Source organism: Manacus vitellinus, unplaced genomic scaffold (assembly GCF_001715985.3).
Source record: "Manacus vitellinus isolate BGI_N305 unplaced genomic scaffold, ASM171598v3 scaffold_17_pilon, whole genome shotgun sequence".
NCBI classification, from domain to species: domain Eukaryota; kingdom Metazoa; phylum Chordata; class Aves; order Passeriformes; family Pipridae; genus Manacus; species Manacus vitellinus.
Window position 1 is genome coordinate 14240189 of NW_021939256.1, and position 26784 is coordinate 14266972.

Here is a 26784-nt window from a genome sequence, read left to right on the forward strand (position 1 = left end):
GATTGGGAAGTGAGGAGGAGAGACTTAGCACAAGAGTCATCCTGAACGGAAGGGGTGGAGACAGATCATGCAGAGAGGCAGGGTGCAACAGGCTTCACATCAGTTGCCTTTACTATCTTTTATTTATTTATTATTTAAGGAGTTTAGGCAGAAAGATGAACCCAAACACTGCACTACACTATTATGTGTGTGGTGCAGCCTTTTCAGACACTGCAGACATTTTAGACCTCAGCATTTATAACTGAGGTACTCAGCACCACTGATACATTTGCTGATGCATTTTCTTGAAGAATATTCATGTAATTTTATTGTCAATAATAAATGCCCTTGATGGGATTTGAGGTGAATTAAGATGAATCTGTTCTGGCAAACTCGCATCATAAAAACTTAAGTCTCCCTAGCACACAGATTAAACATATTACAACCACACCCACAAGTATTCCCAACAAGTTGAAAAGTGTTCCAAGTTATTTTTGATTAGACTTGCTTTCAACAAGGGAAAAAGATTTGAGTCTGTAGTGGCTCGTTGAAATTTTCCATTCCTATTTCCATAATGGCATTGTATGCAAGGAACATCAGCTTAGCCCTCAGGCTGAAGTATACTATAGCTTTCATTTTCTCTGTGTGTGTACGTGGTTTGAGTGTGTGCGCATGTTGGGGGCTGGGAATGAGAAAGACAAAAGAACTCAAAGAAAATGACAATATAATTTCAAGTCAAAGATCAATAAGGAAACTTTGATTCTTACTGTAACAAGTCCCACAGTCATCTGCTAGACGTGATTCAGCAGTACCCGGTGTGGTAGTGACCACTGTAATCTATGACCATCTGTTAAAGAGGTGAAGGATGGATTCAGTTCACCAAACTTCAGGTATTTACACTGATGATGTCTACATGTCAGCAAGGTGTCTACACTCCCACAGTCATCATCAGGATTTAGGGTATGATTCACACTCCATGAGTGCCTTCTTTCAAATGAAATAGACAGTCTCCTAGATGCCACCAGCTGTGTTGATCATGGAGTTTAATGGCAGTCAACCCACCTAGAGCAGGTGGAGATTCCTGTGCTGAGCACATAATCACCCAGGCACAATAAGTCCCACCTCTGTGTGCTGTGGAAGCTGCACACAACATAAAATTTAAATTTGTCATGACCAGGAAGAGGGTGTTTGTCCTGTCATACCTGTCAGTAGCTTTGCAGATCAGGATTGTACAAGAAACTATTAAAAAGATTGCTTATGTTGCAAGGGAGGGAGGGGGAAACTTCACAGAAAAGATCAAGTTTATACTTTGATATTAATGGCATCTTGCTTGAGTTTGTCTAACCCCATCTGGGTGGATATGCTGTACTCAGTTCCACGAGACTAAACTATTGTTTTCCTACCTCGTCCCCACAGAACTTTGGTCTGCCCAAGATGCAGCTCCCCGTGGAACAGATTGGGCCAGCAGAAACATACATCTGATCCCACAGGCATCTTACAACTGTAAACTCTGTCTTGGTGCCCAGCCTTGGGGGTGGTTAGGGTGAAAGGAGAGCAAAGGACTCACTCTGCTGTAATGCAAGCTTTTGCCTGTGCACTGTGATTATGTTTGACTGTAAACCCTCTATCATTTGGATCTCCCATACATGAAGAGATGGTTTTTGTCCCTGAAAGATACAATCACTTCTATAATAGACTCAGGATTATGGTGGTCATTGCATCCATACATTTCCTACAGTCTCAAGGAATTTATACATTTAATTTTTTATGCTTGCTGTGAACATCTCTATCTTTAGGATTAAAAAAAAAAAAAAAGAAGACAAAAAAAGATTAGAATGAGCACAATATATTCATTTGTTCAAACACACAGTGGTGAAATTTCTACTTGACCTGAAATACACAGCTGGTTTTTGGTTGGTTTTGTTTCTTTTTTTTCTTGAAGTTTTGCACCCACACTTCTACGATTGCTCTTCCTGGTTTTATGAAAAGTGTGTGGAATAAAACTCCAAAGTAAATCCTCACAGCTTTGGCTGCAATTTTAGGTTTATGCTAATACAAGACCCTACGACATTCAAGCCTGCTGTCCCAAGGCAAAATAGAAAGGTATTCCCTCCTAGACAACTACTGACAGATAAAAAGCCAGAAAGGCAAGTACTCTGGTGGCATCTAGTGCAGAAGCAAGAGAGTCGGACGGAGAAACTAATGAACAGGCTTAAACATGCTTACGGTCACCTGGTACAGTATTTAGAGTGCTGCTGGTAATAACAGACTCATCAGAAAGTTGAAATCATTACAAAACTTACATTGTGAAAAACCTGTTCAAAGCATCTAGAATGAGTGATGCTCTGCTTGCAGCCTAGAAGCTGCAGATGAGGCAAGAGGGACAGCAGGGCTCCCCTCTCCTCCTGTGCAGTACCTGCCAGCAATAGCAGCCTTGTTAAGGGGCTACCTCTGCTGAAGATACCTTGTGAGGAACTGGTGGAGAGGCTCTCAGGAAGGGCCAGAGGACAGTCATGGTGGGATGGGGTCAGTATAGTGCAGGTCTACAAGGCCAGCTGTAATGCCATAGGGGGCTCTGAACCATCCTCTGCTTTGATAGCCAGAAGATTCCTTTGGGATTTGGGCCTCTTCAAGAGGGGAGCATAGCTATTCCCTCTCACACAACTTCACCGAAAAGAGAGCCGCCTTACTGGGCTTGTAATTTGGAGTTTGGTTTTGTGCTTTTTTCTTTCCTGTATGTTATCCTGATTCCTTTTCCTGCATCCAGTAAAAGGCTGCATACCTGAAGTTATCTACTGAGTCATCACTTGGGAGGGAAGAAATATATTATAACAAATCTGACTTAATATTTCATGTTTATGGCTTGGGTCTCTAGTCTGTGTTGAATGAAGACCCTTGGAAATCAGGCCAGCTCTTCTTATTGCAAGTCAAGGCTTGGCAGGAGGTTTACATGTACAGATACTTTCCCTGTCATCAGTGAAAACTACTCTCACACTTATGATTTTGTTCTTTACCATCTATCCAGCATGGTACTCTAGAGTTTGTGGCTGCCTTTGCCTGGAGCATTACAAAAATTCTCCAAGGAATCCTCTGATCTGATTAGTTGTGAACTGTATCCCCGCTCTTTCCCATGCTTTCACGTGTCTAAGCAGAAAGGCTCCGAAGTCTGTCCTCTGTGGGAGTAACCTTATCTGCTTCATCTGATGCCTCACTGGCAGGTATGGCCATGTTCCCCGCACTGATCAGAGCACCCGCTGCTCCTCACAGGGCACCAGGACCCAGGCCAGGGCGATTGCTGCTTCTTCACTATAAAATTTTTGCATCTCTCACCATGCTTCCACTCCCTTGTGATTTTATTAGCTGCTGAAAAACAAGAGACTCAGTTTGTCATCATCCCTCCCATTTTGGCCATCTCCCCCTTGCATCCTCCCCTTCTCCTGTCTTTACACTTTACTCCATTTCTGGAAGTTATTTGAAGCCACTGGTATCAACTGGTTTCTGGTTATCCCTTCTAATATTCCTCTAAATGTTCTGGGGTTTTCTGGAGGGGATCACGTCTCAGAGCATACAAGTACTTATCTGCCTAAAATCCAAAGTATGGCTTTGACCACAGGGGCAGGAGGATGATCTGCAAATTATAGTTTTCAATAGGTATGTTTGCTTGTTGGCAACATAGAACTGGTTGACCCAATAGCTTCTGGGTTTCTCATGCCTGGATTGGATTAATTTTTATCTAAAAATAAATTGTGTTATTCTCAAATTTCCTATTTCTGCTGAAAGAGCCTGTGGGATTTCAGAGGGTGTGCTTTGTGAACTTTATTGAAAAAGGGTGGAGTATAACTTTAATTATGCCAAAGCAATAACAGGAAAACTATTCTAATATTGTGGGTGACATGCAAAGAGGCATATTAAAATTACCTAACACTGCCCAGGTGTTTCTGGGTTATTCAGTAGCTCGTCACTTTAGTAAGACACACTTTTAATGGAATTTCAGTACAAGCAAATGATTCCAAATAATAATGAATATTAATAGTTATATATAGGGAAATAACAATGCCTCCAAAATAGGCATCCCAGATCAAAGGCAGCATCAGTTTTTCCCTGAACACCATATATGCAGACACGAGCAAGACAACAGAATTAAAAGTATTTTTGCATGGACTAAGAGCTGATTTCCTTCACTAAAAAACTGAACACCTATTTTTTGTATGATTTAAGAATATGTCTATTGGTTTTTCTTACCAAATATTTTGTCTTCTTCTCCAAAAAAAAGAAATCCAGAAATTACTAAAACGTACCTCTTTTTTTCTTTCAGTTATACACCATTCGGATTATTACTTTCAAGGATGAATTCATTCCATAGATTCAGTCATTGAAACTGAATCTTGTATGCAGAATTTTCCCCATAAAATATTGATTTAAAAAGATATATATATTTGGTCTGTTTTCTCCAGGGCATAAGTCTTTTTTTCTTCTTTTTTTTTTCTCTGTTTCTTTATTTGGTATATGTTGTCTCATACAAAACTCATCTAATGCTCATTTTATATTTCAGGAACTTTCTGGGATGAATCAACTAGAAGGAGGTAATTTTGTTTGCTTGTAATTTGGGCCATGTTTGCACTGAGATGTAAGCACTATTTCAGTCTTCAGTACATATAGGTTGCCCTGGGCAAAAGGCTGCACCCTGTGCCCATAGAATTTATCCCACTTTTCAGAAGAGGCAGCTTCCATGAGTAGAAGTCTGACTTCTCCTCTGTAAACTCCCAGTGTGCACTTGAACACTTTGATTTGGCTGAGATTTTCCAAGATATCCTTTTTAAAGCCAAGAGGACCCCAAATTTTCCACTTACATATGATTCCCCAACAGGTTATACATCTTCTAGATGAATATTTAGGAGTTTTTTTGCCTAACTGGAAAAATGGGAACTGTTTACTACTATCAGCGATTACTGAATAAATCTGGCAAAAATTACTATGCTAAATCAGTGTTTTAAACTCCAAAACTTTATACAGAGTGTCAGGAAGAAAAACTTTTACCCATGTTTGCTCAACTTTAAAAGTCCTATTTTGCAAATATGCCTATGCATTAGTAATCTTGGACTGCATCCAGGCAGCTTTGGACTGTATCCCACAAAGTAATACAGACGCCCAAGTGCAACATCAAAGCAATAAGTTTAAGGAAAGTATATATAAGAGCTTCTAATTATATAACAAGACAATTACCATACATAAATCAATTCCAAGCAATCAAGGGACTTTATTAAATATGTTTGCAGAGAGCACCTGTCTTACCCTTTTTCTAAAACTAAATAATGAACTTTGGCATAGCAGAAAAAAAATTTACATTTTACAGTAATCCTGCAGTTGAGTCTGTGCTGGGAGTAAGTGTATGTATCCTACAGTCCATGCCAGTTGAAAAAAATGAGTTTCCAAGAGTCCTTGAGCTGGAGTAAACAGATAATAGAGCATGTCAGAAGACCAAAGGGGTCCAGACAGAGAAGAGGCCAGTCGCCCGAGTGAATCCTGCCCACCACTGCCCAGGGCAGGCACAGGCAGACACACAGGCAACGTGCATTCCGTGTGGAAGGGAATGCTTGGGCCAGGCAGGCCAACAAGACTGCAGTCACTGCCCACTCTGTCGGGTTCAGAGAGGATGTCTGCTGCATGTGGCATCAAACATCATGGTGTGGAAGAGATTATCTCCTCCTGCCCCTCCAGATATCTCCCCCTGCCCCCCAGTTCAAACTTTTGCAAGTGCTGTTTATGCTGAAGCAGCTGTGCCAAGAGCGAACTCCAAAGCTCGCTCTTCCACAGCTCATTTGTGAACTAGCAAGTTTCAGACTAGAGGTTTCAGCAAGGAAAAAGCATGAACTTAAGCAGGAAACTCCAAGGCCTAGCCAGATTTACTCTAAAGGGCTGACATTAGCACTTCCAGAGATGACAATTTCCAGCATTGCTGCTTCATTCTGGTCTGAAACAAATGGACCTCAGTTTGCTAATAGACTGACAATGGGATCTCAGAGAGCTGAGAAGTTGTAGGCCATGAGACTAAATGCTTAGGGCCATCTTATTCAGTCCTTCACATGGTTCATCTCTGAGGAGCTCTGATTTCCCTTTATTTCCCAGGAAGCTGCAGAGATGATAGCCCGTCTGTACTAGACACAGCAGCTACCATAAGGCAGGTCCCTTCCAGAGATTTGTCTTTAGCTGGAGCTCAGGCCTCAAGACAAGCTCATCTGTTCATTACAGCCTGTTCTCCTGGTTTAGGAGGAAAAAACTGCCCAAACCTGAAACCCCATGCTAGAATCAAATTCCCAGTCACCCACCTCTTCAGAGACCAGCAGTCTGGACCACAGCTTATAAGCTTCCCCAGATCTCCTGACTTGATCTCAGCCTGGGGAGCTGAGATCCTTTTTTTGTTGAGTGAAATCACCACTTGCTTCTACCAAGCCAGACCTCAGTGAGTTTCTTTTCTTCATGTATAAATCTTTTCATAAGCCCAGATATAAATGATGAAAAAGTCCAGGGTATGTATCATCTTCTGGCTTATTTTCTGGATAGAGAGGGAGAGAAAAAAGAGAAATTAGCAATCTTCTCTGCAGAAGGAATTCATAGTGTTTGTCTACCATCACATACTCTTTCTCATGAGAAAATAATAGACTGACATTAATGGGAAGCATTTGTCTGAATGCCCATATAAAAGACAAAATTCAGATATAAAGGAGATAGGAATAATGTTGTGGGGGAAAGTCTTGGATAGGCTGGTTCTCAAAGAAGGACCTTGGAGTTTCTATCCAAGACATATGTCCTCAGTGTGGCCTTGAAGATTTGACATAAATATGTTGGGAGAGAGATCCATGCTCAAGCTACTGCTCCACCATGCTCATTCATGCAGAAACTGCCACTCCCACATGGCTACTGCTTACCCTCTGTCTTCTCTGGGAGACCCTGCCTTTGGGCAGCCACTTCTGTTTTCATGTGAGCCACAACCAGAAACCTGATTCCTCTTGTTCCAAGACTGTTAGCTATTCCAACACTTCCTCTCTGGTTTTAAGTAGAAATTGGTGCCTGCTGCAGATCTCTTCCCCTGAAATTTCTTCAAAAGTGTCATGAAAACTGAATTGTAATGATGTGGATTTTTCTGATGATATATATTTATTCTAAAAAAAACCCCACATCTAGCTAGTCTCAGTTCCTCAGAATTAAAATCCATAGTTTAGCAGAGCAAAACCATTTCTGCATATTACGCAGAAATTGTGATAAGTTCTTTCCTGTGAGAAAAGATATAAATGCCAATATTTTCAAACTTAAATCTCTGAGTGCTAAACAAATTCCCAGGGACAACTACATATCATGAATTGAGAGCAAACAGTTAAGCATGAAGCAGAAGAACAGCAATGAAACTGCACATTCCTCAGTGAACTTGTGAATTATGCAAATAGAAAGTCAGAAATTAAGCAGGCTCCTGCCCTGGCATAGTAATTAAGGCTCTTGTTTACCTCTCAAAATGCTGTTAAAACATAGGTTTGTTAAGAGGCCTGTTTTACGTCTCCTGCTTTGATGGGATAAAAAGGTTTTGTGAAGTTGGGGAAGCAACTGGTTTCCCTAAATTCAAACTAGATCCTGTGTGTTTCACCTGAGTATGCTTCAGAGTAATTTTTTGTGTGTTTATGTTCATCTTTCAGTCAGCTGAACTACTGGTAGTCCTGGAAACCTCCCAGAGAATCTGCAAATTTCTTTAAAAGGCTTTTAGGAATTCTTCATACTCTTGAGGTATGGTATCTTCTGAAGGAACTCTTCTTTCTGTGTTCTCCCAATAGCAGCTGAAAATCAATGATTATAAACCCCTCGTCACACTTGTAACTTTCTTTTCCCTTCTACTAAGTGTCTCTCCATTAAATGGCTTTCTCTTTATCTTAAATGCAAATTTTATACAGAAGAAAATTTATTTTTTCTGATTTTTGCTATGAAACCAAGAAATATATAGAGTTTTGCAGTTTGTTATCTCCATCTCAAACATGATTGAAAGGCTGAAGAAGTTCAAGCCAAGCTCAGAAGAGCCAAGCCAGTACAGGTGCGAGTCCTACAATAGACAATATTTTCCCAAAGCCCCACCCACTTTATTCCCTGGATTCCAGAAGGAACTTTCATTTGTCCATGAGCACACCACTAAATACGTATGGCAATTTTCTAAGTACAATGGATCCAGGTGGGTGAGCATTTATAACTTTTGGTTTCCAACTTTCATTAAAATATGGTCATATTAAATAACTGAAAATGAGTAGGCAAAGAATCTCATTGACTGTCCATGATTATATGTGATACTAAAGTGCAGAACATTAGCAAATACCTCTGAGAAACTGACAGACAGCAATATAGCAACTGGAATATAGCAGGTAGGGAAACTGCAAGGAAAAAATAAATGGAAAAGTCACTGAACCGTAATTACATTTCAGCAAATGGTTTGTTGCTCTGCATATTATAAATATGGGGTTTCAAAACCAGAAAGAGGTCTTTATTGTTTTTCTTCTCTGTGTCTTTTGGAGACAATTTAAATTCAACGTTTTTTTTTTGGTTGTGACAGCTTATCGAAAATTGATCCTATATCCAAAATCTACAAGTCAATTCCAAGTATACTGTAGGTCCAAGAACATTTCAGATACAAACATATATACATAGATATATCAGCATATTTAAGATAAGCATACATTTTCAACCCCCGATGTTGGACTGCAGTGAGAAAATCTACAGCAGAAAACTAAGCACAAGTTCTTTCTGTACAGATTGCCAGTTCACCTACATTCACAAATCCCCATTGATCAGATGAACTAGAGAGCTCTGGTCACCTCTCTTGGCCTCTTGGAATTCCCCCTGTTATTGCAAGGTAAAGGCTGCTGGTGAGAACACATCAATTCACACATGCACACTGCTCAGTAGAGCTGTGCGGACGTGCTGCCAAGCCATCTCCCATCCTTTATGGCCAGGCTCACACAACAGGCTCCTCATGTGAGACCATTTGGTGTGTCAGTGCTGAAACACTCCCACACCCATCCCTACCCCTTACCTCCTTCCTGGTGGGGAGCTAAAGCCTGTCTCTTTCCTCTTGGCTTCAGACTGCTTGATACTGCCAACAGGACATTTTAGCTGTTAGCATTTTGCCCAGAATTTCCCAGATTTAGAGCAAAAATTCACTGAATGTCATTGGGGTGACAGTGACCTCTTCCTGGATCCTCTTCAATAAGGCAAGGGGCATATTCTTCCCCACATCACTCTGAACAGAGGGACAAGGGCCCCTGTGCAGGAGCTGGGACTGGTCCCCGGTGGGGCTCAAGGAGTGCAGCACTTCCTGCAGCTGACTGGGGACAGAAACCATCAGCCACTGGCACATCGCCCCAGTGCTTGTGGTGGAAGCCCAAAGTCTCCACATTTTTCTGCCCAACCACCTCCAGTCCCAGCTGAGCATAGTGGATGACTGACCCCAGCACAAGGGATTCTGGCAGTCATGGGATATGATCTGGGGATTATTCTAGTGAAGATATGGCAGCCTGAGGCAAGACAGAAGATTGGCAGCCCCTTGTGACTCAGTCATTCAGCTACCATCAGTACTGGTAAGGTGCAGGGCAGCTGTGCAGGATGCTGCTTCAAATGTTGAAGGCTTCAGACACCTGGAAATGTACTGGGGCTCCTCAGATAAAAGTCTTTCTTCATAAGGTAGCAGCATTCGAGGTAAACAGTATCCCAACATCAGCAGCTGCTCATTTCATGGCCCATCAAACTGGCTGATGACCCCAAATGGGTGCAAACCACCATGATCCCTGCCTGGCTGGCCACTGCAGACCACAGAGATGCTCCATCTCCTCTGCCACCTTCTCAGTGCCGCCTCCTGGGTCTGGAGCAGAGGTGCCCTCTGGTGGCACACATGGAGCTCTGTCACCTCTCTGGATCAGTCCATGCTCCTGCTCCTGGTCTCTGGGTCTCTGTCGCCATGAGGCTCTTTCACTGCACATTCCATAATCTTCCTGTAGGCTGAGATTAGGCTGGCTGATGTGTAGTTCCCTGGATTCTCTTCTTTTGTCTTGAAGACAATTGTGACACATCCCTTTCCCCTGTTTTCAAGGATCTCTCCCTATTATATTTTTTTTTTTTACTTCATAGACTCCTAGAATGGTTTGGGTTAGAAGACCATCTAGTTCCAGCCCCCCTGCCATGGGCAGGGACACATACCACTAGACCAGATTGTTCAGAGCCCCATCCAGCCTGGCCCTGAACACTTCCAGGGATGGAGCATCTGCAACTTCTCTGGGCAACTTCTTCTAGTCTCTCTCCTAGCCCCTCTCAGTCACCTGTATGCACACCCCTCCTGACTTGCTTGACTCATCTTGGCCATGCTATTCGCCACAATCCTTTCCACCATGCATCTGTCCAGCTCCTAGTTGTTCTTCCTGAACTCTTGCATGGTAGCATCCATGTCAAGAGAAGAAACTCTATTTGTCAGGCTTCAGTTTACCCCCATTAGGAGTGAGTTTGAGGGACAAAGAGAATTGTACGTGAGCCTTTGCTTTCCTTGAAGCTACTGTGAGATTCAGGCCTCCTGGAAAACTCCCTGCCTTTTACTGTATAAAATTCTTCTCTGCTCTTCTATAGAAGTAGGATCAGGAACTTGGCTCAGGGGGACCAGGAGTGTGTAAGGAAAGCAGAGACAATGCAACCCCTCAAGAACCTATAAATAATTTGAAGACTACTTATTTCCTTCCTGTAGAAGAGCAGTAGGAGAAAAGGGAAAAGGAGGAGTGAAAATAAACTTGGGGATCCACAGAAAAGCAAAAGACGACAACCAAATTTGCCAACCCTGAATATGAAAGTCCTGACTGGAAAATTTAGTACAAGCAATCTCTGCTCTCAGGGTTCAGATGGTAGTGAACCAGCAAATACAGGCTCTCAGAAGACTCTTCCATCTCAAACAGTGATAAACTAGACACTAACTTTTAAAATAGGAACTTTCCCAAATTTCTCCATTGAAAAGGACAGATTCCAAACAAGCTTGTTCTCAGAATCTCATGAATGGGCATGCTGAGCTGAGCTGCTTAAATAGTCTTCAGACACTCTGAGGACAAGGCCATGAAAAAGAAATACCATGTACTGCCAATTCTGTGTGTATCACCATGTTTGTGACACAGGTCTTTAGCACCTTTAAACAGGCTGAAGCCCTGGCAGAGACCCATCTTACATCATGACTGCATTAAAAAATTAGTGTAATGAAATTTTTAATTGATCCACAAAGAACAGTGAAGAAAATATAGCTTTTGAGTAATAAATGAGTGACATTCCATGTCAGTCATCCAACTGAAAATCTATTTCAGTGAGCCAAGCATTTTGCTTAGACATCAAAAGCATTTAAGTGGTTTCTTCACTGTATTCTCTGACCCTGCATTGAAGGCAGTACACACAGCAAATAATTATTGCCACAGTGAAACAAGCAAAAGCTGGGGGTTATGCCCAGATTCACATTGTGCAAGCTACAGTGAAATAGAAGTTAGTAGAGAAATCAGACAACCTCATAAAACAGAGGTCATTGACTCTGAACAACCTGTAATAACTCTGACCTTTAGATCATAGCTCACTTTCCCCTATTTCCTGTTGCTGCAAACATTTGACGAAAAGTAATGACAAATCATTAGAACTCTAAGGCCTTCTGTACTTCTTTCCTAGTCAGTGCAGCAGAAGCAGAGGTAGTAACACAGATGTTGTTACATAAAGTACCTGTATAGTGGCTATGTGGATCACTCTCCCCAACAAACACATTCTGGTTTTTGGCAACACTCATGGTTTTAAATGAAGTAGAAATGAACCCTGCCCTGAGTAGCTCAATTTAATATGGTTGGCAGTCATAACCTTCAATAACATCTGGAAGGTCAAGATAAAGGTTTCTGGCAAAAAAAGATTGTTCCTGTTAATACTGAAGATAATCCCTAATTGCTGTCATGTGTAAGGATATTTTCATGGATTTTTAAAGACACAAGAGCCAACATGTCCTCAGAAGCATTTACAAGCAGTCATTTGACAATAGTAACGTTTCACATCACACCCTCTATTACCAAGGAGAACAAGGTTCTAGAAGTATGAAAAAAACATATCATTCTAATCTAATGATACAAATATCTAACTGTCTAAAAGGTTCACTTGGAGATGATGAAAGTCTTCTAGGTAAAGAACCATATGCTTCAAAGGATATTACAGTTTTAGGAATGAGATATTCCAGAAGACAAATACAGCCTGTTGTTGTTGTTGTTGTTGTTCTGAATGCAGAAGTCCTCCACCAAGTAACTGCAGCCACAAAGCTCTAAATCCTCAGTAGATTAATAACAGCCACTGGCTCCATTCTCAGCATGACAGCAGGATCCAAGCCAAGTTGGTAGGGTCTATGTTTTAAACAGAAAATCCACTGTAACTAATACATATGAAAAGATCCCTGCTGCATTTAAGAAATGTAGTTTGGTGATGCGCATTCTGCAGATCTTGAGAAAAGCCATGAAGTTCTGCAAATACTTCTTTACTGCATTGAAATTATATGTATCACCAAGCTTCTTGAAATCTAGATATGTACAAACAGCCTTGATTGTCTTCTCAGTCAGACTTATAAAACAGTAATTTCTCTGATAGTATTAGACCTCACCTCTCACTTAAAATGCTAGTGGGCACAGTTTCTTTCTTGGTTGAAACATTAATAATCCTTAGAACAAACCCCAGTGCATAGTCAAGCATCTCCTCAGAAACAGTTTTTAAAATAAGCAGGTCTGGAGTCTATATCATGTTTGTGTCTGATGGTGCTGAGCCATTACATGCATCCCTAAAGTTATATTCAGTGCAGTAATGCTACACATTTTATAGCACGCAGTAGGTGCACAAAACATGAATCACAAGTCACATTTTCACTCAGGAGGTTTGATTCCTCTGGTAGCTGTTACTCATAGCCCAGGTTTGGTAAGAAGCGAACACCATCCGAAAGGAAACACGTTGGTCAGTACTTCGTGTTCTGAGGCTTCAGAGTCAGTATGTAGAGTCAGTGCAGCAGCCTGGGCCATCCTCCTGGTGCAGGGGTAAATGTTATTGCACACACAATACATGTGAGACTACTTCTCTCCATCTTCATGCCAAGAACCTGCTGCCACAGCAGCTGCCTGCTGGTTAAGGATGGTTCATGAGCTGTCATGGCAAAACAGCCAGTGGTCAGGAAGCATGTCCTCTAAAGGCCCTGCAGTGCATAGGGAAGACCCAGGCTAACAGTGGCTTTCACCATGTTTTTGTAGTCTGCAGACCTCTGTGCTTTCTCGTTGTGTCAGGCTAATTTTCTATGGGCCGTACTTCGTGCTACATGAGTGCCTGCTCTAACAGTTTTTCTCCTGCCATGGAAGCTCTAGGCCTCCCTGGCAGTGGTGCATCATTTAGCAACCAGACAAATGTTCACTCCAAATACTGCCTGATTATTCAAGATAAGCTGACATCCATTTGGTTTTCCTTAAGATAACCCATTATGTTTTCCACATTTCTCTGCAAGTTGCTGTTCATAACCAGCTGAATCCATTTTGCAGTGAGAGCAAGGTGAACAGCTGAGGGAAAAAACTAGGACAACACTGAAAAAAACCGCAAACAACCAATTAAGAAACTAAATGTGTTTTGAAATGTTCATCTAAATAAAAACTGAAAACCAGTATCTTTTGTTGTTTGGCTTTTTCAATACTTCGAACCTTCAAAATAACTCTAAAAATATAAGGGAATCACTTTTATGAAGCCATTTTAAAATGTGAAGAAAGATTGAAATGTCAAAATAAAACCACATTCAAAAGAATCTTGTCTTTTTTCCACTCTTCCTATCCACGGTAAATATGCCTTTCCTTTTGCCATAACTTTCTGTGATTTGGGTTTACATCTATAACTGTCTTCAGTTTCCACCTGTAAAATTACCATATTTCCTCCATTATCCATATAATAACTTAAAAGGAGCAGAGATTTTTTTTTTTCCCCAGTATATTTGTTCAGTGCCTTTTGTCATGAATTCTTGACTTTGTTGAGAGTCTGAAGCTGATAACAACCTTCCAACATACTTCTCTGTACCAAAAATAAGGGCCAATTAAGCCATGGGTATTTCTTATGCAAATAACACCTAACATATTACTAAATAGATGAGGATTAATAATATGTTCACCAAAACTACCAAGAAGGTTGAGACAGATTTAATTTAATTTAACTTACAGTAAAATACTATATTTTTTTATGTGTTTAAATTATAATGGCCTGCCTTCAACTCACATTTACTGGTAAGCTATTTTGTAGCCTATATGAAACACCGAGCAAGAACAAAATTTTGGGATTAATTCTAAATGCTGAGAAGATGGTAGATATGTAATGATTTTTAGGTAATTTAAATGACTGAATAGACAGATACAGACAGGAATGAAATTATTGACTGGCAACATACAGCGGCTCCTTTCAAAAGCTTTCATCTAATTTAAAGAAGCCTAGCATGAGAGACCAAAACTGGAGAATTACATACATTAATCTTGCCATGGCCTTTTGAATGTGAATTACAATTTAGAGTCTTCTATATGACATTTAATTTATATTTATTGCAGCAGAGTAACAATAAAGTAACTAATAATGGTTACATTCCTAGGAAATAAAGAGTGGGAATTACAAATGTACATGGAAACTAAAGTGCCCCATTTCTTTGCTTTTTCATCTATTTTTTCCATCAATTTTTCCTTGTTCAGACAAAATTAATATTACAGCATTTCTCATATCCTCAGTACTATGCTGGCATTTTTTTAATAGGCCAAGATAATTTGTTGACATAAAAATGAGCCTATTTTTAAAATAAAAGGATTTTTTTTTTTAAAGTTATAGGTGGGCATTTTTCCACCTTGCCTTTCTGAGAGGGAGGACACAGAAGAGCTGGGTATGGTAGCATAACTTACATGTGTTTTATTGCAGGAATTTCCTGCAATTATACAGCTACTGGAGAGCCACATAAAACCTTCACTTTTTCCTTAATTTTTTTTGCTTGCACAGGCCAGCATCATATACCCCACTAGGCTGAAAGAGATAATCTTGAAGGTACTAACGTGATTACAATTTAGGAAAATAGAGTTATACAATTGCAGCTTGGGTATGTGCCATCTCTGCACTCCAAGTCCAGACTTGAACTACCATCCACTCTGCTGCTGACCCGATGGCCAAAGGCTTAATGCAAAGGATTTAATGACTGGCAGATACAAAGGGTCATATGGTAAAGAGAGCTGAAAGTTGCTATGACTTGTTAATCAACTAGAGGGGTTAAAACATCTGCCACAATGGAAACCTAAACCAATACATGCATACATTTCATCAGTATAGAATTCCTCTTTATCCTGAATAAAATTAGATTGTTTTCTTCCTTAACAGTGTTCCTGCCAGCTCACCAGAGACTGACCTACAACTTTCTGTGCACATGGAAGAGTACAAAGTTTTAATGCATGCTGTCTCAGCTATTTAGGCCAGCAAGACCTGAAAACATAAATGATTAAGCTAAGAGAGATTTTGTGCTTTACTGAACTGCTTATTAGTTCTCTGGGAAAGTTCTGGCTGTGAAAGGCGAGATGGGATTTGAAGAAGAACACAGGTAACCACTTGCCCCTGAGGAGGAGGAGGATAAGGAGAGCTGTGTCTAGGGCTGCTTACACATTCCTGATCCCTGGAACACTGACTGTCCCAAAAGCCTGGTTGACTTCATCTAGGAAGGCAGCATTTCTCTTTGACCTTGGAGTAGAATCCAGAACCAATTCTGGCTACATTTTGTCTGACTCCCATGCTCTTCCCCGCTATGGCTGCTGCCCTTAGCATGGACCCAGCTGCCGGCCACCCTGTCCCACCACCCTGATTCCACTTCTGCCCACAGCGGCAGGGCCAGGATCTGACAGAGGTTCAAGACCAAATGCCAGGTCCTTTACTTTGATCACAATAACCCCATGCAGTGCTACAGGCTGGGGGCACAGCAACTGGAAAGCTGACCAGCAGAAAAGGACCTTGGGATGCTGATCAACAGAGACTGAACACAAGGCAGCAGTGTGGCCAGGTGGGCAAGAAGGCCAATGGCACCCTGGCTTGTATCAGAAAGAGCGTGACCAGCAAAACCAGGGCAGTGATACTTCCCCTGTACTAGGCACTGATGGGGCTGAACCTCGAATGCTGTGTCCAGTTCTGGGGCCTTCAACTCAAGAATTGAGGTTGAGGTGCTGGAGCAGGTCTGGAAAAGGGCAACGAAGCTGGTGAAGGGTCTGGAGTACAATTCTGATGAGGAGCAGCTGAGGGAGCTGGAGTTGTTTAGCTTGGAGAAGAGGAGGCTCGAGGGGGACCTTATCGCGCTCTAAACTCCCTGAAAGAAGGTTGTAGCCAAGTGGGGATCGGCCTCTTCTCCCAGGCAACAAGCAACAGGATGAGAGCACACAGTCCTAAGCTGTGCCTGGGGAGGTTCAGGTTGAACATTAGGAAGAATGTCTTCACAGTAACAGTGAGTAGGCGTTGGGGTGGGCTGCCCAGGGAGGTGGTGGAGTCACCGACCCTGGAGCTGTTTAAGGAAAGACTGGACGTGGCACTCGGAGACACGGTCTCGTTGACAAGGTGGTGTTCGGTCATCGGTCGGACTCGATGATCTCAGAGGTCTTTTCCAACCTAATTGACTCCGTGATTCTGTGATTCAGAGCGGGGCAGTCCCGCGACGACGAGGCTGCCGAGGCCCGGCCCGGCCCGCTCCGGGCCTCCCGCTGTCCCCGCGGCCGGCAGGGGGTGCGCGCGGCGGGCGGGCGCGGCGCTCTGTCCCCAGCGGCGCCGCCGGTTCCGTCCGCTCCGCTCCGCGCGGCCCCGCCCCCGCGCTCACACCACCCGCCGCCCGGCGCTGCGTCAGCCGGCAAGATGGAGAGACCGCCGAGGAAGGTATCGCGATCGCCCGGTGCCGCGACCCCCGGGCGGGGGCTCTGCCGGGGCAGCCTCCCTCCGAGGGCGGAGGGCCGGGGCAGCGGGCGTCGCTGGGCCCGCTGGCGGGCGGGGGGCTGTCAGCGCCGGAGGGGGTTTTTCGCGTCCGGGGCTGCAGGTGCCGGGCCCCGCTCCCGCCGGGCCGGGCCCGCGGGGTTCGGGCCGGCCGGGCGGGGGAGCCAGCGCGTGAGCGGCGCGCGCGGCGCCCCTTACATAACACCGGGGATCGCGGGGGGAGGGAAGGGAAGGCGGTGCTGTGGGAACACCGGGAGCGGGGCTGGGATGGGCCGCACCGGGGCACCTGGACACCGGGGCCCGCCGGAGGCTGCGGTTTTGCTCGGGGAAAGTGGGGGCTCGGGGGCGTAAAGCGGCGGCAGGCGGGGTGCGCACGCTGGGGCGGGAGAGCTCTGCCCCGAGACTGGGCCCAGCCCGCTCGAGCCCCCTCCTGTCCCACCCTGCCTGTAGCCCAGCGGAGCTTAAATGTACGCTCTCGGCCGCATAGCGATAGCAGCTGCTGCTCCTTGTGCAAGGTTAACTTTGTTGTGTGTGCTGGAAAATCTGTTCGAAAAAATTGAAATATGCAGGAGCTGGCGTGTTTCTCTGTCTCTTTTATGGTAGACTGATACATAGTAAGTTCTTTTTAAAAAAGAAGCTGTCAAAGAGATCACAGTCATGTGTTTTGGGGGGTTGGGGGTTTTTTTTGAATGTGTAGTTTCTATTTTTAAGGGGTTTTCCATTTTTAAGGGCTTTACTTGCGATCAAATGTGGATATGTTTTGTCAGCACTTTTGCTCTGCTCGGATAATCACAGAAATCGTTAGGGTTGGAAGGGACCTCTGGAAATAATCTACTCCAACTCCCCTGCCAAGGCTGGGTCACCTAGAGCAGGTTACACAGGAACGCCTCCAGGTGCGTTTTGAATGTCTCCAGAGAGTGAGAGGGAGTACAATGAGGGACTACTTAGTTCGGGATGATACTGGAGAACTTCCATAAAGCGGGACCTCATATTGTAGCACAAACAAAAATAAATAAAGGATGTGTGTTGTGCTGTGTTTATTGCAGTATTAGAGCTTTGTTTGTCATCTTAAGCAATAGGGACAAACACATATTGCAGTAGCAAGGCAGTTCCAAGGAAAGCGTTTTGTGTCTTGGCTTTTGTTTCTTTGGCATCATTTTGAATGTAGCTTTTTGCCTGGTGTCACTTGATTTTCCAGCTTGAGAGGATTAAAAAGAAAAAAAAAAGGTAGAAAAACATGAAACACTGGACGGAATAAGACAGCACCTTTTTAGTAATGTCCCTTGGAATGTGCTGTAGACATCTTTAATACTCATGAACACTGATGGTTTATCAAAATATTAGTGGCTTTAAAATCTAACATTTAAAACTGCTTGCTGCAACTCTGTAGAGCAATAGTCACACTGATGAAATTAACAAAGTGAACTGATCACTTGGCCAGAAAACTTGGATTTCCACAGTCTTGGAAGTGGATACTGAAAAACGACCAGCCGATTTTCCACCACTCCAGCAGTTGGTAAATCTGTCTCAGTGGACTTAATTCAAACAGCATAGTTGATAATTTGTTAGAGGCTGTTACCAGTGGTAGACTTTGATCATACCTGACTTAAGTAGGTGAACAGCAAGACCAGGAAGAGAAAGAAAAACGGGTTGTTAGTTACATCTTAAGGCATTGTCTTCTTTAACTAAACCTTTGTGTTAAACTCTACACTTAGAATTTTGACTTTTCTGAGGTTTTTTTATGTATAAACACACATACATATGCAGGCTTAGATATTATATTGTGTTCTTGCCAATGTTAACTTCAAAAGCTCTGTGTAGTAGTGCGAAAGTAACTCGTCTGTATACTCACTTTCCATAAATACCACTAGAATGTTACAACTTCTTCTACAGTTTCAAACCTCAGTTCCCGCTATTAGACCTTCATGCTGCTTGCCAGAAGGCCAAAGAGGCTTCCCAAGGTTAGAAAGCTTTAAACACCACCAGCAGCAGCAAAGACCGTGTTAGTGCCTTAAGGAAGAGAAAATCCATGCTCTAATAATGTGTGCCTCAGCTTCTGCTACGCAGTGTCAGATGGACTTTCCTAGCTATTGATAGTCTGATAACAATATTGTGGTCATTGTGGTACTGATGGGTTTCGTGCTTGACTGAATTGTCTTTTGGAGTTAGCAAACTGAACTGGATGGTGAGAGCTCAGATAAGAGAGGCAGTTTAGGGTCATAATGTCAGACCTAAGAGGGAGCTACTTCACCTCAGGATGAATCTGAGTTGCTTCTCTGTAGCACTCGAAAGCACCAGATACCATGTTTTGCTGATGAGAGGTAATTCTGGTTCTTTCTAGTTAAATCAGTTTGTTGCTAAATAAAATAATCTTCACTTTTCAGTATTCCAGTGTTGAAATTCAGAGAGGTGATAGGCACAGACTCATTCTCAGTGGGAACAGGAAGGAACTGTATTATTCAAGGTCATTTTTTCCAAGACACGTGCATGAAGAACAGGATGCAAAGTGTGTGTACACATAGAAAAATAGTGACTGTTGCACGGTGGAATTCCCTCTGAACACAGCAGAGGTCATAAGGTGCATAGCTTTACATGTTGACCCTCAGTGGGGTTTACTGATTTGAAGCTATTGGCTGCTTAACAGCCCAGACCAATACACTCATAATATGTTAATTTGGAGTTATAAAACAAGTAGAAATATCTCGAAATTCTCATAGCCTTTGAAAAAATAAAATTTAGGTTTAACTTATTTTAGTAAACTGACAAAGGCAATCCTTTCTCAAATACAGAATTCATTTGCTTTCAGTAATGCAAATTATGTTTTTTCCCAACAGTTTTCAGAATAAGTGAACAGTTGGCTGTGAGAGTCAACAGGCCATTAATGAGCAGATTCAGAGAGCAATGGGCATCTTTCAGGGAACAGCGTACTTTTAACTTGTTTTCATGCCAGAGAGTATCCTTAAAGCATTGGTTTCACATTCTGTCTCCTGTGCTGGTCATAGCGCTTGTCCGGTGCTTTGTGAGGCCAATCTAGTGTACAAAGTTGTCAACTTGCTGTAATGGAACAGCTCTGTTGGAAGGAATGCAGGAGGAGGTGGGCATGCCACAGCGAGTGGGTAGAGCTCGCCTGTCAGCTGAAGAGACCTGTCCTGTGCAGCCATCTGGAAATGCTCTCTGTGGTAAAAGAATCATTTGTGAGGTGAAGTAGTAGTTCTGGTCATTCTTATCAGCAGAGAAACCAGGGACTCTTGATGTTTGCAGTGATAAGTCGTTGCTCAATACGGCTGTGACAGAAGTGCTCTTTATGTCTTTTTGTGGCATCACTGATGTGATATTGAATACCTCTTTCTGTTAGTTGTAGGTTTTTGTGCTGCATGAGTGAATTCAATCAAATATCACTTTTATAGATAAGAAATTGTGTGGGTTTTTTTCCTTTTGAATCACTTGAATTCTTATGCTTTATGTGTAGAAACTGTTCTAATACTGCGTAAACTATGTTTATGGTCATATTGTGACCTCTTTATTAGAAAAAAAAAAATAATTTTTGATATCTTTTGGAACTTTATGTAGAAAAGCATTAACTTTTGAAGATTTTGACCAAGAACAAAGATAGGTGACTCAGACTTGAAATTGCATATTTGCAGTATTCCTACATCAGTACTTTCAGCTGGTATTTTTCTGACAATGATCTCTGGTATGTATGTATTATACTCTTGCAGGTTTGTGGGGTGGTGGTTGATACAGAAATAATTAACAAAAGAGAAAATCCTAAGCTCACATATTCTATAAAAATGGGCATTTTATGTTAATTTCCTGAACAGAAATAAAGGAAGGAGTAAAGGGAAGATACCATGAATCTATCGATAAGCAGATAAAATACTTGATTTTAATTTCTATTTAATCATGTGGCTGACTGAATGGTATTAAAATAGATATCTGTTCTTTAGAGGGAGGGATTTATGCTCACTTCTTTGTCCACAAAACATCTCGCAACCTTTAGTTGTAAGAAAACATCAGAAATAGGGAATAAAGAAGGTGCAGGGCCTATTGAAATGTTACAGTAATTATGAAATAGAAAATGTCTTTTCTCTTGTGACTAGACAGTAGACTGCTAAATGGTTGGCTTTATTCAGCTTGGGTAGCAAACTCACAAAATACATATGTCTATTATGATGGGGTTTTTTCCTTTTAATCAAGAGCACCAAAGGAACATCCACGTTAGGTTCAATAGTAGCAAATGACTTGTATAAATCATTGTTGGACATTATTAAATCTCTTCTGCTAAGCGTATGTTTAACTTGTTAAAAATTCAGATTGAATTTTTCCGTTTCTAAGTCTCCACTTTCAGGAAGATTATCCTTAACAGTTTGTATGTTGTTTTAACAATAACTTTTTAGGCAAAAAAACACCTCCTCCTGTAGTTTAACTGTGTCTGTTCTCTGGAAATCTTGAAAATATTGTAAGATGTGTCTTGAGTTTTTATAACGTGATCAAGCGAGTAACATTCATGTTGTTTTTTCTGTTCATCTCTTGGTCTTTGTCTTGCATCTGATGAAATCTGTCTTTCATCCTCTTCCAGTTTATTCTTGCTTCATTTTGCTACATGGCAAAATTTCTAGAATGTAATTGTATAATTTGTCTTGTACATTTGAGTTCTTTAAGCAGTAGTGTAATAAGCTTTTTGTCCTTGTCAGCAGATATATGCAGAGTCTGTCGGTCTGAAGGAACTCCTGAGAAACCCCTCTATCATCCATGTGTGTGTACTGGCAGTATTAAATTTATTCATCAGGAATGGTGAGTTCTGTGCCTGTAGCTTTCTTAAGTTTTTTTTTCTAATTAAAATACAATAACATGTTTCTAAAAACACTACTTGCAGAGTCTTCAGGTTAACTAGTAAGAAAAATCCAATTTTCAGTGGCAATGTGTTAGGGGTTTTGATGTTTTTTACGTAATGATTCATTACAATTCACAAAAAATTATTAATTATATACGGAAAGAAAGTAGTGATAATTGCTTGTGTTTGGGACTGCAGTTCTGATCATATGTCAGCTTTATGAAAATTAAGTAGAAAAATTAGTATGTTGGGGCATTTTCTGCCCACTTATATCTGTGAATAAAAACAACATCTAAAATCATAGTGAGAAATAAAAATACCCTAATACTTTTTAGTGGTTTGAGGTGTGTGTTTTATCAGGAAGTGCTGAAATGAAAACTGTAGTTCTAGTCTATAGCACACATTTCCTTTTGATGGTGTTTTAGTAGCCATTCTTTCACAAATACAACAGTTCTAAATCTTAGCTGTGTGCATCTATATGTCATATCTTGAAGTATTAATAAGAACTGGTGTCACTAGTGGGTGCCCATGCCAGAATATCTGCTTTGATCAATAATGTACTTAAAGAATTTCCTTTATCAATGATGTAAATTATGTATGTCAGCTTACCTTTTTTTACTTTTTCAAACTTCCTTGATGGCCTAAATGGATTTAATAAACGTGCTAATTTAAGTCCTGCTTGACAGTACCAATATCCTGACTTATGTTTGAAAACAGAGAATTGGTGTTTTCCTTAGTGGAGGGATAGGGCAGAGAGATATATAACTTGTGTTAATACCATCACTTTTTATTGCAGCTTAGTTCAGTGGCTTAAACACAGCAGAAAAGAATACTGTGAATTATGTAAGCACAGATTTGCTTTCACACCAAGTAAGTATGTTTTACTGCTCCTATTTTTCAGAATTTCTTTTTCTTTTAGTATGTATGAAGTGATTACTTTTTCATTCAGCATGATAGATCCAAACTTGTGTTTTAACTTCTGTATTCTTGTTTGAATTGCAGTTCTGATGCATATTATTGCATACTGTGTGAAATGTTTAAATAATGGATAATTTGGTTCTTTCATAATCTTGCGTGAGACATAAAAGAAGTATTATTCTGTACCTTTTCTGACAGCCTCAGTCCCATTCTTTTGTTGCCAGCATTACAGAGTATGGCATGTTTTCAGCTTCATTGATAAATTTGAGTGTTTGCAAGCCTGAATGGTAAAGTGAAACCACAGCAAAATTTGAATTTGAACACCAGTTTTCAGCTACCTTTCAATGATGTACCTGAAACACTCCCACTTGACTTCTGTGAGTTTCAGGTCAAATGACATTGACAGATAATGCAATGTATGATTATTCCCCTTCCCTTTCAGTCAGGATACAGGAACTACCCAGTATTACATTGCCTTTTATGTTAGATACAGCTAAATAGGTTAGGCAACTTATGATGAAGAATTACTGTATCTTTACCTAGTTCCCAGAGGCTTCTTAATTACATTTTAACTGATTGTAGTAGAAATAGGTGAGGTCCTTTGGCTTGGTGGCAGACTAGGCTTTTTATTTAGTATTACCAACTTACTGCCTGTTGAGCAGGTAGTGGGTTTTATGCTACATTTTTCTCTTTACATTGTGCTGATTTATTCCTTACAACTGCTGAACTCAGTTCTTCATGTTGAAGATAAGTAATTTCTTTTTTTTTTTAAACTGATGAGTATCCTCACTGTAGAATCTGTCTTGAGTTGGGAAAGATGATGGTTTGACTGTTTCAGGTGTGTACTACAATAAAAATCAAAGCTCCTTTTCAGGGTAGCTGGTCACTCATCCCATCTCCTGCTTCCTTCTCATGTTTTTTTGTGATTTTTGTTTTTTGGTTTTTTCCCTACTAGTTTTGTACTTTGGTAGAGAAAACTGAGGCTAAGGTGGTTTAGTTCATGTATCTTCTTTTCCAAAAATCCCATGGTCTGCCATCCTTCTATATGTTGAAACTCAGTATTTTGCATTTCTGCTAACAATTAATTAAGCACATTAGACCAGCAGTGAAATGTGCAATGTTAAGTCTGTCTTATGAGGATAATAGCATATTTTATGTTGAAATGCTTCAGGTTATTATTTTTAAATACTACAGAGACGTCTATAAGGAATGTAAGACAGAGATCATCTGGTTGCAGGTTTTATTTATTAAACATTTTTATAAAGGTATGACATTGATTCTTTCTGGAAGCTTTGCAAATTAAGAGTGATCCACAGTTATTAACCACTTTCAAAATTGCATTCTGCTACCAGGTTTTCTACAGAATTTAGTGTGCAAGACCAGAAAATGGCATTTTGGCGATTGATTAGTTGTTAAGAAGAAAGAAGACTTTGTAGCTTTGTATAGAAAAACCAAAACCAAAACAAGCCACAAAGGTGTATAGTGTTTTCCTTGGGATATAGGAAAAAAGTCGATGAGTCGTTCTAACGAAATACACTTTATACGCGTGTTGCTATTGATAAGAGAAAGCTTAGTCACTGCCCTTATCAACAGAGGTGTTCATGCAGAAGCTAATCCTTGACTGACACAGCTGTTAGCAGCACAGCCTGTAATGTAATTGTAGGTTACAGATGTGAGAAAACATAGTTGAGTTACTGTGGCTTAACAAGTTACCATTTGTCATAGGAGCTTTGACAGTGACAGTAAGTGAACCTCTTTCTTCCTCATGCAATAGAGTGCTTCCTCCACATTCAGCCTCTAGGAAAGGGCTCCTTATCCTCCTGTCACACACTTGCCACTCCCCTGACTGAGCAGCCTGAGCTGATAATGTGTTCTTCTTGGCTTTCCACATTGCAGTGTGCTTTTTTCATACCAGGCTGCACACAGTGATAGCAACATGTCAGGTCCCCTGCACAGATTTCTCCTGCCCTGTCTACCCAGAGTGTCTTGTTTCATTGTTTCCTTGCAGCCAATGCTTGTGCAGTTACAGTTTCCTTAGTTTGTCTTACCCCTTTCTTTGAGACATAATACAGCTTTCCAGTCTGGAAGCTGGATCTGCCTGTGGGAGCTGGGAAAGAGTCACAGGTGCTGGAGAGAATGATAAGGCAGAAAGGGGATTGATGTATATGCCAGTCATGGCAAGCAAAGTTGGATCTGACCTATAACCATGCCAGGTGTAACACACTTTCAGATAAGTTAATTCACCATGGGATGTGGTCAAACAAACACATGTATGTAGTTAATATCTGTGCTTCAACAGACAGGCACTAAGTTGAGAATGATAGTGCAGGAATACCACCAACTCCTCTCTTATTGAGCTTGGTTTGCTTGTTAAGGCTGTTGTTGTCATTCTGTCAAAAATGATCCCTTGCTAAGTGTAACTTTTTGTGTATGAAGTATTCATAAACTATTTCGAGTGCATTTATTCTTTAAGTTGTGATTTCTTTAGTACCTGAACTGCTAGTTTAGTTACTGTTTGGAAGGAAGGAAAGAGGAGAAGGTTCAACTTGCATCTTGGCAGGACTACAAAGGAATGGATTTTTCTTTTGAATAATAGCATCATTCTCTAAATGTGTTTAGTCATGTAGGCAAATGACTCGATTTTCAAATGAATGCTTTAAAGCTAAGTTTTTTATGTTGTAAATTTAATTCCTTTTCTCCAGTTCTTCAACTTATGAATTAATACAACTATTAAAAATAAAAAATAGCTTTGGACATTTTTTAATTATGTCAAGGTGCTTGTTCATTTTTAAATCTGAAGTTTTCTTTCTGAGTTTTTAAAGGTCAACTGCTATGTAGTCTTTCCCTCCCCACATGTGCTCTCCTTTGTCATGTGCAAGGATGCGCTTTTATTGATGTCACACTAAATATTCATAAGCACTGACCCATGAAAGAAGGTGCAGCTGTATTTCTCAAGAAAATACAGTTTTCAAAACTTCTCCTTTCTGTAGAAGGTAACCTTAACATAAATATTGTCAAAAATACAAATATGGAGGCAGACTAACCTGATCTTTGGCTAGAGATTGGGATGGGTTCATTTCTCTGCTTCCTGTGCAGCTGCATTGCTGGTAAGTGATTGATACAATGTCACAAGCTTAGTTAATACAAAGATTGTAAAAATTAAGGAAGTCCTATGGGCAGGGTGTTCTTCCATTTATGAATTATTATAATCTGACAAACTTTGATTTGTGCATGCAAAGTTACTAATTGAAGGCTTGAATGCACTAGGACCTCACTATTTTTATTGTTCCAGTCCTGGTACTGTTCTTCCTTTCTTGTTGTTTGCTGCCTTTGTTCACCTGTAGCTGTTAATATGAAAATTTGTTGGATCAGGAGCACAAATGATTCATGGTTTCCTGTGAATCATTTGGATTGATTGAGCTCCTAAGCTAGCCTATAGCACATTCAGATTCTTCATATTCAATACTTAAGGTTGGGGTTTTTTCAATTAACTCATTAATTTTCAATTAATCCAAGCCTTGATATTTTCTGATCATCTTAAAACCTTCCAGATGAGACTAGCATAGCTATCTTAATGGGAAAGAGTTCATGGTTCGTAAATTTTAAGGTAAAGAAAAAGGAGTATCACTCTGACATAATTCAATATTCAATTATGTATTTGTAAGCAACTTGTGCAAAAAACATCACTTAATAATTGCATGTTTTCATAGGAACACTTCAAAACTTTTTGATCTTCAATTTTTTTCTTAATCTTTAAGAAACTTTGTAATTATGCTGAGTGACCCATTTTGTTGGGTTCATCCATTATCATGTAATTAGGATTTTATTGAAGGATATAATGGGCTGATTTTTTTACCTGTTCATTTTGGCAAACTTTAACACAGTAGTCCATTGCTTTAGCTTTTCTGGAAAGTAATTTGGAAAAACAAACTTCTGAAACAAAATACTATATTCTGGCACAGAATTCAGTGTGTCTTCTGCCAGTTCCAGGGTGCAGAGTATACACACAGTGGAGATTTATATGAATCAATTCA

General features: G+C 40.9%; 1 protein-coding gene across 1 annotated transcript in view; it reads left to right on the forward strand.

Annotated features, from left to right (window-relative positions):
- MARCHF6 (membrane associated ring-CH-type finger 6) overlaps positions 1–26784 on the forward strand; it is an 87978-nt gene that overhangs the window by 24368 nt on the left and 36826 nt on the right. Inside the window, exons 2-7 of the mRNA XM_018070103.2 lie at positions 4532–4562; positions 15418–15471; positions 15987–16087; positions 16713–16944; positions 21696–21792; positions 22629–22702. Coding sequence (XP_017925592.2) covers positions 4532–4562; positions 15418–15471; positions 15987–16087; positions 16713–16944; positions 21696–21792; positions 22629–22702 — 589 coding nt within the window. The remainder of the gene's footprint in view (positions 1–4531; positions 4563–15417; positions 15472–15986; positions 16088–16712; positions 16945–21695; positions 21793–22628; positions 22703–26784) is intronic.